Source organism: Emydura macquarii, unplaced genomic scaffold, assembly GCF_026122565.2.
Source record: "Emydura macquarii macquarii isolate MOO-44397 ecotype Brisbane River unplaced genomic scaffold, CSIRO-AGI_Emac_v2 contig_312, whole genome shotgun sequence".
Taxonomy (NCBI): domain Eukaryota; kingdom Metazoa; phylum Chordata; order Testudines; family Chelidae; genus Emydura; species Emydura macquarii.
In genome coordinates, this window is record NW_027130449.1 from 2,389,692 (window position 1) to 2,404,699 (window position 15,008).

General features: G+C 47.7%; 1 protein-coding gene across 4 annotated transcripts in view; it reads left to right on the forward strand.

The window, feature by feature from the left end:
• Positions 1–15,008, forward strand: part of ST3GAL4 (ST3 beta-galactoside alpha-2,3-sialyltransferase 4) — a 151,871-nt gene that overhangs the window by 118,461 nt on the left and 18,402 nt on the right. For all 4 annotated transcript variants that reach the window (XM_067563625.1, XM_067563609.1, XM_067563634.1 and 1 more), the window contains one exon: positions 10,780–10,858. In XM_067563625.1, the coding sequence (XP_067419726.1) occupies positions 10,843–10,858 (16 nt within the window). In that variant the 5' untranslated portion in view covers positions 10,780–10,842. The remainder of the gene's footprint in view (positions 1–10,779; positions 10,859–15,008) is intronic.

Consider the following 15,008-nt stretch of genomic DNA (forward strand, 5'->3'; position numbering starts at 1 on the left):
ATCCCACCTTGCTCTCGCTCCATGTACAAGCACTCGGTGGGAGTGGATCACTCATGCGTACCCCCGTCTTGCTCTGTTCTCATGCACACGTACCCCAAAGTCTGCACTCCCTGCTCTCAGCCCTGCGGCATAGCGTTCCCCACAGCTGCTTTCTGTGTGCCCCTGGTTGTACTCCTTCCTTGCCTTTGCCACATGCCCAGTCCTTATCCTCATCATTTCAGGCTTTTAACTTCGCTAAAGATTAAAAGAAGACACTTCTTTACATTTGGCATAAAAATCTTGTATTTTTGTAGGTCCTACTAAAATAGCAGCTGTTGCTTTTGTGGTCTATGTGATGAGAGGTGTGTTATTGTATGGGCAGGGGGAACTCCCGTCCTTTGGAATCTGGAGGGCTTTTGCCATCACATCATTCTGATCTGAAATTAGATCGAAATCTGGCCCTTGGAAACTTGTGTTGTTTAATTAAAGTGATGTGCAGGAATCTCCTTCCCCTGGGCAGATTTCAGTCTCTTCCAACACCAGATTGCCTTTCCAATAGCTGATCTGCCTTTAATCACTCCGGCACTCCCAAGAATTAATCCCTAATTTAAAGCAGATGATAGCTAATGTGAGAATCTCCGGATTACAGACAGTGGAGCTTTCGGCAGATGTATAGAAAGCAGACGAGTTACACGTCCCAGATCCGCCCTCGTGCTTGGGACTTGCACCATGTGGCCTCTTATAAGAGATTGTGGGGAACTGGCAGTACCCTTTGCTGCCTGGGATTCCCAGAGCATTTCAGGCCCCCCGTCATTTTAATGATAAATCTTCCCTTCCTGTTTCTTTTCCCCCTCTACTCCCCCCAACTAAGAGACAGACGCATCCTGGGGAGAGGAAAACAAACACCAGCTCTCCTGGAGCAGCAGCATCGCGTGAAATTGCCTTGTGGTTTAGAGGGTTTCCTGGACTTTCCTCACAGCAGGTGAAGAGGTGATTTTAGTTTGTTACGCTGTGAGGGGGGCATGCACACCGTCAGCTGGGTGGGCGATGAACTCGCAATCCCGTGTGCCAATCACGCTGAGAGGATGGCATTCGTGTCGAACCCCGTCTACAACAGTTGCCCTTTGAAATGATGGCTGCCTGCTATTGTGTCTCAGGATTTTTCTTGGCGCCTGAGGAAGACTAAATGGCTGAGATTCCCCAGTTGCAAAGGGGTAAAAAAGCCTCTTGCCTGTCAGCTCTCTGGGCACGTGAAGCAGAATACAGCATGAGCTGGGTGTATGAAATCTCAGCTCTCGTCCTGTCTGAACCCGTTCAAAGGGGTCCTTCCCGGCACCCTCTGCTGCAGTGGATTTGGGAGGCTGTCTGGTCCCCCTCTCCACGTCTGGGTGGTAAATCTTGCTCTGAGACTCATCTTAGCGGGGGTGGGGAGAGGGATGGCGGGACTCAAAAGGGAAGATGAGTGCGTCTCTCCAGACTAGATGGGGGAAGCCTCTCCTTAATAGAAGCCTCTGACCGCTTCATTAAAATGCTGGGCTGGGGTGAGTGGTTGTGAAGTAGCTACATGTCCCCGAGTGTCTCAGTCTGCACTGCAAGGTAATAATCGCTGGCTACGTTACTTTGTCCCAGTAAAATCTGGTAACTCTTGATTTGGATAGCTCTGGATTTAAACCCCAGCACGTACCCGAGAGAAAAGTGGTGTCCCAGTGGGATGAGCCTCAAGAGATGCTACTGAAATACTCTTTTTCCTTGACTGCGTGAGGTGACTGCAGTGTAGTTATGGGGTTGGACGACAACTATATGCATGGCCCCATTGTTATGCCTTGTCTCTGATCCCTTTGCATCTGTTCTTTCTTACCCCATAGAAACTCTGCAGGAGCTACGGGAGGGTGAATTGGATTCTGTTCTGCCTAATGCTCCCCATTATTTCTTATCCAGAGCTGTTCTTCTGTGAGAAGTAGTCATCAGCTCAAGTTCTGAGAGCAGCATTGCTTACAAATTGGGACCAATTCGTAGTTTCAGTGGCGGTTCTGAAGAATTAAAAAAAACAAAAACAAAACTTCAGTTCAACTTGAACTAAATCCAGAAATTCCAAAATTTTCTAGGGAATTGACAATGTCTGTTTTGGCTCAAACCAAACATATCGTTGGACCAGAAATGCTGTGTTTCAGGGCGTTTTAAAAGGGCTAGATTCACAAAAGGGCCATTGGTGAGCGCACTCACCTGGGATGTGGGGGAGACCCAGGTTCAATTCCCCCCTCTGCTTGAGGTGGAAGCAGAGATTTGAACTTTGGTCTCCCACCTGCCAGGCAGGTGCCCCTAAATGGCAGGGTTTTCTAAGTTAGGAGTCGCTCAATCTCGCCTGTTGAAGCTGTTTCACTTTGTATAAATAATTAAATATTAATGGGAGCAGGGACTTGAACTTCCGTCTCCCATATTGCAGACGAAGAACTCCTGTTAGTGTGTGGCAAACAAGCTGTTGTTTCCCAAAGCAAACTAGGTTATCTTTATCCTAGGTTATATTACTGAGCCCTCGTTAAAGAAATCCAGATAACAGAATGCATCAGGGACTTGTGCATGTACTCATATAAAGGCACTGGTTGCCCGTTTTCCATGCGTAACTCTGCTGTTCTACCTCTGCAACTGGTCCCTGTGTAGAGGATCAGCACCTGGCTCATGCATCAATTAAGTCTCACTTAGTGAGCTTTTGTTGGCCTCGTCCCTCCTTTTTGGGACGCAGTCCAGCCTCCGCTTTATGGAATTCTTCCCGTGCAAGTTGCTATCTAAAGTAAGTGCTAGGTGGTTGTCTGAACTGGGGACTTGAGGGTGTGTTCGGGAAGGTGAAGTTACGGATTGTCTCTGAATAGTTGCTGTGGGGTGTTTTTTTTTTTTGGCTGACTTATTTCTTGACATGTTAATGTATATAACTGGCTGATTTACATTACAGGGTTTTATGTGGCTCTTGCATATTTATTACAAACAAGTTAAACTGGAGCTGTCATGCCAAATAACCCAAGGTTTCATACCCTCAATTAAAACCCTTTTTTGTTTCAAACAATGAACAGGCTGGATTTTCCCCTTTCCGTGTGGGGCAGGAGCAACATCAAAATAAGGAAGAAAAGTAGCAGGATGGGAAGTGTGATAGAAAGGCCAGGTTATGTTACCGTGAAGTTCTGAACACATGGACCGTGTTGTGGTGGTGGTTGTACCAGGGTGTGGTGCTTGGTGGCTCAATTGGAAAGCAGTGCTGGAGCTTGTTGGGACATTTCCGTAAGAACATGAGAATGGCCATACTGGGTCAGACCGGTGGTTCATCTCTCCCAGCGTCCTGTCTTCCGACAGTGGCCAGTGCCAGACGCTTCAGAGGGAATGAACAGACCAGGGAAATTATCAGGTGATCCATCCTCTGTGTCATCCATCCCAAGCTTCAGGCAGTCAGAGGTTTAGGGACACACTCAGTGTGGGGTTGTGTCCCTGATATCTTGGCTAATAGCCATTGATGGACCTATCCTCTGAAGTCTTTTTTGAACCCAGTTATATTTTTGGCCATCACAACATCCCCTGGCAACGAATTCCACAGGTTGACTGTGCGCTGCGTAAGAAGTACTTCCTTATGTTTGTTTTAAACCTGTTGCCTATTAATTTCTGTAGCAAGGCGCTGTGGCCTTCCTCGGAGCCTGGGCCCGAGGAAGGGTTGCGACGCCCTGGCTGGACCATGCCATCAGCCTGCAATTTCATTGGGTGACCCCTGGTGCTTGTGTTACGAGAAGGGTAATTAACACTTCCCTATTCATTTCTCCGCACCATTCATGAATGAATAGGCCTCTATTGTAACCTGCTTAGTCGTATCTTTTGTAAACTGAACAGTCCCAGACTTTTTAACCGCTCCTCATATGGAAGCTGTTCCATATCCCTAATCGATTTTGTTGCCCTTTCTGTACCTTTCCAATTCTAATATATCTTTTTTGAATTGGGTGACCAGAACGGCACACAGTATTCAAGATATGGGCATAGTATGGATTTATATAGTTACATTATGATAATAAGGTAGTAAGTATCTATCCCTTTCCAGTGGTTCCTAATGTTGTTAGTTTTTTTGACTGCCATTGGACATTGAGTAGATGTTTTCAGATAACTATACATGATGATCCAAGGTCTCTTTCTTGAGTGGTAACAGCTAATTTAGACCCCATCATTTTGTATGCATTGTTGAGATCATGTTTTCCAATGTGCATTACTTTCATATATCAAAACTGAATTTCATCTGCCATTTTATTACTCAGTCACCCAGTTTGGTGAGATCCCTTCGTGACTCTTCGCAGTCTGCTTTGGACTTAACTATCTTGAGTCATTTTGTATCATCTGCAAACTTTGCCCACTGCACTATTGACCTCCTTTTCCAGATCATTTATGAATATGTTGAACAGCATAGATACCAATACAGATCCTTGGGAGACCCTCCTATTTACGGCTTTTTCCATTGTGAAAGCTGACCATTTATTCTTACCCTTTGTTTCCTATATATTAGCCAGTTACTGATCCATGAGAGGTACCTTCTTTCTTATCCCATTACTGCTTATTTTGCTTAAAATCCTTTGGTGTGGGACCTTGTCGAATGCTTTCCAAAAGTCCAAGAACACTATATCCACCGGATCTCCCTTGTTCACTTGTTTGTTGACACCCACAAAGAATTCTAATAGATGGATGAAGCGTGATTTCCCTTCACAAAAGCCAGTTAACAGTTAACATATGATGATCATCTATGTATCTGCTAATTGTGTTCTGTGGTAAAGTCAGGCCGGATGGCCACAAAAGGGTATCTGCCAGGGCAGGTATGTGAGCCCTAGAATGCTAAAGGCAGAGGAGAGGTTACTGCAGGGCAATTAGAGACACCTGGACCCAGTGAAGGGCTACTCCAGGTGTACTTAAACCTGCCTTCCCTAAAGGGGGGGCACAGGAGGAGGAAGCTGCCAGAAGGTTTATGGCAGCTGGAGGAGAAACTTCCCCCGGGCTAGGAGCCGGTGTTCCTCTGCAGCCAGAGGAGCAGAGAAGGAGAAACCCTTGGCCCCAACCGGCAGGAGGGAGCCACAACAAGGTATCTCCCCGGGCCCCGAGGCATGCTGAGGGGAAGGGACAAAAAACTTGCTCCATCTGGGGGCAGAGTTACCGCAGGCCCCACTGAGAGAGGAGACTGCTGCCAATAGGCGAGAACAAGGGGGGCTGCCAATAGGCGAGAACAAGTTCCTTACTATAGTTTCAACCATTTTGCATGGTACTGAAATTAGGCTTACCAACCTCTACCAGGGTCGCCTTTGGAGCCTTTTTAAAACATTGGCATTACATTAGCTATCCTCCAATCATCTGGTCCAGAGGCTGATTTAGGTGATAGATTACATACCATGGGTAGTATTTCTGCAATTTCATATTTGAGTTCCTTCAGAACTCGTGGGGGAATGCCGTCTGGTTCTGGTGACTTATTACTATTTAATTTATCAGTTTGTTCTAAAACTCCCTCTACTGACACCTCAGTCTGGGACAGTTCCTCAGATTTGTCACCTAAAAAGAATGACTTCTGTGTGGGAATCTCCCGCACATCCTCTTCAGTGAAGACCAGTGCAAAGAATTCACTTAGTTTCTCCTCAATGGCTTTGTTTTCCTTGAGTGCTCCTTTAGTACCTGTATCATCCAGTGGCCCCAGAGATTGTTTGGCAGGCTTCCTGCTTCTGATGTATTTAATTTTTTTTTTTGGCTGTTTTGTTTTTGTGTCTTTTGCCAGCTACTCTGCAAATTCTTTTTTGGCCTGCCTGATTATACTTTTACCCTTGATCTGCCAGAGTTTCTGCTCCTTTCTATTTTTCTCAGTAGGATTTGACTTCCAATTTTTAAAGGATTCCTTTTTGCCTCTAACTGCCTCTTTTACTCTGTTGTGTAGCCATGGTGGCATTTTTTGGGTCCTATTTATTGTTTTTTTATTAGGGTATACATTTCATATGAGCCTCTATTATGGTGTTTTTAAATAATTTTCCGGCAGGTTGCAGGTATTACACTTTTGTGAATGTCCCTTTCAATTTACATTCAACTAGCTTCCTCATATTTGTTATAGTTCCTCTTGATGTGAAGTGCTACTGTCCTGCATTTCTTTGGTATGTCCCACCTTCTCCCACAGGGAAGTTAAATTTAATTATACTGTAGTCTCTATTACCGAGCAGTTCAGCTATATTCACCTCTTGGACCAGAACCTGTGCTCCAGTAAGGACTAAATCCAAAAATTGCCTCCCTTCTGGGTTCCAGGACTAGCAGCTCTGAAAAGCAGTCATTAATGGTGTCTGGAAATTTTATCGCTGCATCCTGTCCTGAGGTGAGATGTACCCAGTCAATATGGGGATAGTAGATGCAGTGTGTGCGTGGCTGGGATTACAGAGGGAGACTCTGGGCTAGTGACCAAAGCATGGAGCTGGAAGCCAAGGATCCAGGTTCTATCCCTAGACCTCCCACTGACTTGTGAGCTTGGGCTAGTCACTTGACTCCTATGCCTCACTTTCCCTGTCTGTAAAATGGGGATACTGACCTATCTTTGAGGATGGGCTGAGGCCGATTTAAGGTTTGGTCAGCACTGTGAGTTGCTTGCAAAGAACGTGGCAGAAAAGTGCCAAGTGTTATATATATTGTTGTTTTAAGATCTCCTCACCTGGATAATCCACCCTGGCACTCTGGGTGTGCCAAACCCATCTGCAAAGACTCCTGCCAGCCGCGTGGCTCCACGGGGGCATGAGACAGATGGGCAACGATGTTGTGGGTAATTAGAGCATTGCCTTCTTGGGTGGGGTCCAGAGGCACACAGCTGAATGCTCAATGAGTTAAATCAGCTGAGATTAAATTTGCTGGGCAGTGAACTCCTGCCCCTCCAGAAATGCACTCCCGGGGTTGTCTTGTGTTTGCAGTTGCGCAGTGCATCGGGTAAAAGGCTGACGCGCTCTGTCCCTGGTGGCCTAGCTGTATTATCAGCCAGAAGGGCAAGGTCTGGACTTTCTCCCCAAACTTTTTCATCAGCAAATGCCCACACATGATCCCCAAATAGCTTGTGAAAATGAATTGGGGATGGTGAATTTTCACCCAGTCCCTGGCAGGGTTCCATCAGAAGCCATGCCACGTGGGCAGTGCTGTGCTGGGAACGCCAGACCTTCCCACAGTCCATACCTCCAGGGCAGCCCTGTCATGCCAGGGTTTGCAGGCTCACCGCTGTGCATCTGGGTGCCCGAGAGCTCTGGCTCTAAACAGGATTGGCTCCCAGATCTGTAACAGGGAGCCTGGGGACTCTCAGGACTTTCACGCTCCCTGCCCTACAGCTGCAGAGCCTGGGAGCCCCAGCAGCTGCTGACTGAAATTTCTTGGCAGGTCTGCAGCGCTAGTGAAACCGCCAGGACTCTCAGCCAGCAGCTGCCCTGGTCCTGGGGAGCAGATTTCGTGTGGGAAACACAGGTCGGAATTTCTGAAGCAATTTTTTTTTGTAGGTTTCTGGTTCACGCGGAATTTTGAAAAAATTCCACGCTTTGGAATGAAGCCAAATGTCAAAATATCGACATTTCCCAGGAGCCAGAAACCCCTGGTATTGGCCAGTCTCGCTGTGGAGTAGTACATTGCTCAACAGTGCCCCCTCCAGTTTATATTTAGAATGGCACCTAGGGGCTATGACTTCTGAGCGGGAAAGAAAGTAGGCATGCACCACGTCGACCTTCAAAGCGGCCTCGCCGCAGAGGTGCAGGTGGCTTGGGGGCACAGGTGTCAGGCTGCCTTGGTGCCGGAGGCTGTGAGTTCCAGTCCTGGGGCTGCTGTGAAGGGGTATGCCCTTTTATCAGTCTTAGATGACTACCAATGGTCCCTTCTGGCTGTGGAATCAATGAAGTTAAAGAGTGGGGGAGTCAGATGCATCCAATTGCTGGAGTTAAACTCCTGTCCAAGCGTGTGTGGACAAGACACATACCCTTCCACCAGGGCATGTTTATCAGCAGAGATTGTCTGGCGCTTTTCTCTGGAGCATTAATCAGATATTATTATTGCTAGGATGGAGTAGGTGGACCCAGCACATTCAGGCCCTTGCAGCTGGTAAGATCACCCTTGGTCTCCTGTGTTTTCACTGATGGCCCGGGCAGGCCTGCTGGCGGTCCGATTGCAAAAGGCTCGAGAGATTGTTAATGGCTGTTGCAGATGGGGCCCAGGCTGGAAGAGACTAAGAGTTACTGCTCAGCGGTAGCTCTTCTCTGCCATTGCTGGGGCCTCGGGCATTGGTGCACTTTGGTCCCACCTATTCTCTGCCTGTGGCATACCATAACTTAGTCTCCTGAGGGGAGCAATCCCAGGGTCTAATTTCAGCTGCTGGGTTTACTGCGCGGGTGCTGGCTGGTGGTATCACAGGCCACACACAGGAGGTCAGACAAGATGATCTAGTGATCGCTTCTGTCCTTCAACGCTACGATTCTTGAACAAAGGACAAAGAGATGGACCCTGCCCCAGAGAGCTTCCAATTTAAGTATAAGGCAGGAGAGCACGGGTGGAGGCAGCCAGACAGGCAGTGTGAAAGAGATGCTGGGGCACAAGCAATTAGGTGCAGAGGCACTAACAATTTTTTACATTCATAACTGATGCAGCAAGCCCGGAGGTGCTGGGGCTGTGAAATGCCAAGTCGAGCATGTCAGACTCAGCACTGGCACAAATCAAGCACGGCAAACGGGAGAACAAGGAAACAATGAGACAAAATTGGTGGTAGGCAATGGTCACAGCACACCAGCAACTTAACTGCTTGGGTCCTGGAAAGTGAAGTAGGCTCTTCCCCTACATGTGCTTCTGCTAGGTCCAGGTTAAAGCACGTTGACGGCAATGCAGGGAGAAATAAAAGAATGAAGCCTCGCTTGGCCTGTCCTTTTGGCACCTCTTCACCAGCCCGTACAGTCACTTAGCGAAGGACTAAATCCCAGTATGTGCTGCGGGTCTGCAGAGCTGCAAGGTTATGAAATTAATTTGTTCCGTCCTGCAATGATTCGTGGTGTATCCCCAGCACCTCAGGAAGGGAATCGTTCTTAATGAGCTATTCCCCGCCCCCCCCAGGAATAAAGGTGGCTTTTGATTAGTTTTGTTTGGCTTTCGCTGGCCAACTTGGTGACCTCTGAGTGGGAGACAGGGTGAAATGAGGATCGTATGGCAAAGTAAACATTGGCTTTAGAGTGGCCAGGGAATAGGGAGAGCTCAACCACTGATTCCCACCGCCCTGGAAGAGTTTTAGACCGCTATGGGACGCGAGAATGACTGCTCTGAGCTTTGTCCAGCCAATGGCTAAGGAGCAGCAAGATGGATGCGTGGAACCAGGATCGTTTTGGAAGAATGTCGTGGCCTGGTTGGCTGGCACCCTTCCCTGCTGCTCTCGAGTGGTGTCTGTCACTGCGGGGATCCACTATAGCCTAAAGATTTCAAGGAAACATGGCTTAATTGTGGAATTTTGCAAAAACCCAAGTGGCTGAGCTGTTGAAAATCCGCTTGCAGACACCTGATCTGAAAGAAGTAAATATGCTGTTCGTGGGTGTGGAGAGTCTTCTCATATTTCCTTAATTAACCGCAAGGAGATTAGGAAGGTGGTTTCAAAACCTTTCCACTGAGATCTTCCTCTAGGTGCAGTCACCTGATGCCTCGCAGGGCGGCTTCTTCTGAAGCAGAGGTATTTGGGAAGTCAGACTGCTATAGGAGCTTACGGTTTTAGAAAACACAGAGCACTAGTCAAGGAAGCGGGGCAGCAAATGCAAATCTTCAGGCCCTTGGATGGGAGGCTGCCTCCTTCCAAGTGGATGGCTGGATCAAAGGAGTACAATCTGATACGATGTGCGCTGTTTTAATACCTGCCTGTTGCATCTGATCTGCTTATTACAATGCGTGCCCATGCTGCAAAGTTAAGGTAAGGAGGAGTTGAACTACTTCAGGTATTCACATCTAATTTATTCCTGATAACAATATGGAGAGAACTCTTCAATGAGGAAAACTTTCTCCTGTGCAGCCTGAATTTACAACTGCTCATGGTTTTAACTCAGAACCTAAGAAGTCATTTATATTTAGCTATACTATGCATCCGGGACTCCATGGGAAGTGAAGTACCGTTATTAGTCTTGATCTACAGTACCCTCTGGAATAATATGCAGCTGCATAAACGTAACGTTACGGATTAGAAGCATATAGTATATTTAGTTTAAGTATTGTGAAAGTGCTTAACAATTTACATCCAGCATTTTCGTGGCATGTACAGCTGCTTATTTGGAAACATAAGCTGATATGTTACACATCTGCAGTCCTATTTCTCTAACTTTAATACATTTCAATTATATGGCACAAAACGTATTTATTCATACAGAAATTGCAGTGTTTTTTATTTTCTTTTCCTTGCTGAATGTCACGTACCTGTAAACGCCTATCTGTAATCTCTCTGCATAGAAATCATGGGTAAAATTTTCAAATCTCTTCTTCAACAGTGACTTAAGCTTCTAAATCATTGAGGCACTTTTGAATACCCAAGTGTGTGACTGGATGATATATATGATCAGCATCTCGGTGCGTGTGTGTGTGTGGTGATTAAATATAAAATCTTAACTGCTTGCATCGTTAGCACTCAGGCCACAGTAATGCAGGTTCTTGGATGGCCCTGGTTGCCTACACACAGGACTCTGGGTGCCAGGCGATGTGAAGGGGGAAGGATGTGTGTAGGATGACTGGATGTTCTGTCTGACACACATGACTCAAAGCGTCGTCTTCTTCCCATTCTAGGTGACCAGCACTGGCAGTGATGAGAGAAATAGCCACTGGGTGGGGCCTCAGCTGCTGACAAAAATGGTCACCAAGTCCCGTGAGTCCATGTTGCTTTGCCTTCTTTCCCTGAGATGAGTTTTGCAGGGTCACGGATGATTCGTATACAGAACGGCATTTAAAACTAATACCGAGTGGTAGTGCCGTGGGGACCCCCAAACTGGGGAAGGGACAGGATGGGTGTCGGAAACCAAGGCGAGCATGGCCTGGCCCAGGGATCAGAGCCGGAATCGGGAGGCAAGAGCAGCTTCAGAGCAAGGCAGGAGTAGGGCTGGGAGCGAGGCAGGAGATGGAGGAAGCTAAGGCCTGTGGAGTCTGTCACCGCTATCGGGCAGGGAGTGTTCCAAGCCAGGCAGGGAGCTGGACAGACTGAGCCGCTTAGACACCAGCCGCCCTGAGAGTCACCGGCCCAGCTCCTGGCTCTGTCCCCGCATTGGCTCTGTCAGGCTCTAGTTGACTCATCACCTTTGCAGTGGGGTCAGAGGCATGATCTCCTGTCCTTCGTGGTTGCCATGGAGGATCAGCCAGTGTGCCCCAGATAGTGCAAGCTGTGATGCGGGGGCAGAAGGATGGAGTGAGCTTTTTATCTTCCCCCTTCTCTTTAATCCTCGTCTTCTGAGGCCTTCTCCAAGAGGGTGGGGGAGGTGGAGAAGGGGAGGATGGGTCCATCAAGGTCTATTAGCCAAGATGGTCAGGATGCAACCCCATGCTCTGACTGCCCCTACTCTCTGACTGCCAGATGCTGGGACTGGACGACAGGGGATGGATCGCTTGATAATCGCCCTGGTCTGTTCATTCCCTCTGAAGCACCTGGCATTGGCCACTGTGGGAAGACAAGACACGGGGCTAGCTGGACCATTGGTCTGACCCAGCCTGGCTGTTCCTGTGACATGCACAGTTGTCACTGTATCTGGCCTGGCCCTCTTTTCCTCTCTCCCTCTTCCTTAGACTGGGCTAAACTGTGGGAGGTTGGAGAGGGGGAAACCAAAAAACAAACCTCTGGGAATCTACAGCCCATGTGAGACTGACTTAGGATGTAGTCCCAGAGGTCCATGCTGGAGCTTCAACTCCCTGTACTTGGTACCTACATGATACAGTGATGGGCAACCATTAACAGCTAGTAGGTGGGATAGATCGGAAGGGTGGGGGGGACGCTTAGGTGGATAGCAGCTGCCCCTGAGGCAGCCGGCAGGGGTGTGAGGAGACTGTTGTGATTGGCGGGTGGCAGGCTGGGTGCACTGAGCCAGGGAAGGGGTTGCCGTAGGCTGGGGGATCAGTTTGCTGTTGGCCAGGTGAATCTGGTTGCAGTGCGCTGCTGCGGATGGGACCACATCGGGGCCAGGCTCATGGTCCGGAGCGAATACAGTCATGCCATAGTGGATTTCCAGTCCAGGCTGAGCAGGGCAGGAGGCAGACAGCTAAGCAGGTCTAGTTTATTTGTAAAAGAACAATAAAGCTAGATTAAACAGCCAGCGGGGTTGTCATTTGCCAAATAAGATAAGATAAGAGCCAGGTCAGATAAAGGGCTTGGCAGGCAGCTCTGATTCACAGCAGGAAGTGCTTGTTCTGCAGAACTGATTAGTTTGTCTAAGATGCAAATTCCCTTGGCTGAGTCCATTCAGTGGAATGGGTGACGATTTAATTGCTCTGTGGGACTGGTGCCAGTAACTCAAATGCCATGTTTCATCAGCTACTTGACCATTCATAACCCAGCTCCGTGCACCTATCCCCAGCCTTACCCGGTCAGGTGTGCTCTTGCTGGGACTCTGCTGAGGGCTGCTCACTGCCTTTTCCTTTGGGCTGCTCGGGGCGCCATCATTCTACCAAGGAGCACAGCTTCCTCTCTGTCATCTTGTATGACACACACCTCTCCAGTGTGTTTCTCATGTGCATAGAATCATGGAAGATGAGGGTTGGACGGGACCTCAGGACGTCAGCTAGTCCAAGCCGCTGCTCAAAGCAGGACCAACCCCGACTAAACCATCCCAGCCAGGGCTTTGTCAAGCCAGGTCTTAAAAACCTCTAAGGATGGAGATTCCACCACCTCCTTAGGTAACCCATTCCAGTGCTTCACCACCCTCCTAGTGAAAACGTTTTTCCTAATATCCAACCTAGACCTCCCCCCCTGCAAATTGAGACCATTGCTCCTAGTTCTGCCATCTGCCACCACTGAGAACAGCCTAGCTTCATCATTCCTGGAAACCCCCTTCAGGTACTTGAAGGCCGCTATCAAATCCCCCCCCCCCTCCAGTTTTCTCTTTTGCAGACTAAACAAGCCCAGTTCCCTCAGCCTCTCCTCATAAGTCTTGTGCTCCAGCCCCCTCATCATTTTTGTTGCCCTCCGCTGAACTCTCTCCAATTTGTCCACATCCTTCCTGTAGTGGGGGGCCCAAAACTGGACACAGTACTGCAAATGTGGCCTCACCAGTGCCAAATAGAGGGGGAATAATCACTTCCCTCGATCTGCTGGCAATCGTTTCCTTCCTTCCTTCCGCTACTGCAGATTCTGGGCTCCATGCTGTTGTTCCCCTTTAGCTGCTTTCTGTGCATTTGCCTTCTTTCTCCTATTGCTCCAACCCAAATCTGGCCCCGTAACTCTGGTGTTATACCCGGTCAGAGTTATTTGCATTGAAGTTAACTCTGTAGCCTGAGAATCATAACCATTTCCTCTAAAGTAAGCACTGATTCTCTTAATAATAGTTCCGTTTCTTTGTCCTATATTCTAGTTCCTGTTTGAGCTCAAATCATGAAGGAGGTTCAATCTCCTAAATTGCAGGATCAGACTTTGTCTCCCACCTGTCACTGATGTATCAGATGCGTCGGTCTCTGTTTTGCTGCATCTTTAGCTGAAATACGGACTTGTCAAACTTTATTTTTCCCTGAGTGATCGAATGTGCATCAGACTTTGCCATTATAAACTTTGCTTTTCCATACACACACAGTGAACTGACACTTTCACCCTGAATGACTTTTATTTTAGTTTGAGGAACGGCAAAACAAAAAGAAACTAAAGTCACATCTCCCGATTCTGCTCTCATTTAGGGCTCAAATCCTGCAAAGCGCTGAACACTCTGTCCCTGATCCAGCAGAGAACTTAAGTGCGTGCTTACCTTTGAGCACACGTGTAATCCCATTGAGTTCGTTGCAGCTAATCACATGATTAAAGTTAAGCAAGTGCTTTGCTGGATCAGGGCCAGAATGCTCATTGCTTCGCAGGATTTGAGCCTTAAGTCAAGAGAAGAACCGGGCCAGTGGTTTCTAGAGCTTGGCTATCTGGGACCATGTTAACAGTCGACAAGTAATTGAGGAGAGTAAGAACCTTGTTTCAGGTCGCCCATGAGGATTTAGCTACAGTGGGAGTAATGGGCTGAAGTTAAGCAATGGAAATCTTAGTATGAACATCAGAGATGATTTCTAATGGTGAGATCTGTTAGACTGTGGACTGTCTCAGCAAGGAGTGATGGAAATCCCATTGCCTGACTTGTTTAAAACTAGACAGGACATAGCACTGGAAAATGTGCTGCAGGGAACAATTGGAAGGGGAAGATGGAGCAGATGTCCTATGTCCTAACAGACATTTTCCATCTTCGTCAACGTTTTCTTCCTTAGCCAATCATCAGCGTTTAGCGTACGTCTGTGCTGCAGTTGCGGGGTACGATTCACAGCTTGAATAGCCATGTACATTGGCCAAACCGGACTGTCGCTACGCAAAAGAATAAATGGACACAGATCAGACATAAAAAACGGTAACATCTATAAGCCAGTCGGAGAGCACTTCAATCTCCCAGGACACTCTGTAGCTGATTTGAAAGTTGCCATACTTCAAAAGCAGACTTCAGCGAGAAACTGCAGAGCTGGAACTCATATGCAAACTTGACACAGTCAGACTGGGTCTGAAGAGGGACTTGGAATGGTTATCTCATTACAAGAAGTAATTGTCACTGTTCACAGATTCTCACCATCTAATGTGAATAGGCCTCATTTACCCTAACTGAACTGACTTTGTTAGCACTTGCCCTCCCCATTGTTATGTTTCTTAGCTTTGGATGTCTATATATATACCTCCTAATCTGTGGTTTCCATTCCATGCATCTGACCAAGTGGGTTGCAGCCCACGAACGCTTATGCCCACAGAAATTTGTTAGTCTTTAAAGTGCTACAAGACTCTCGTTGTTTTCACTTCAAAAATA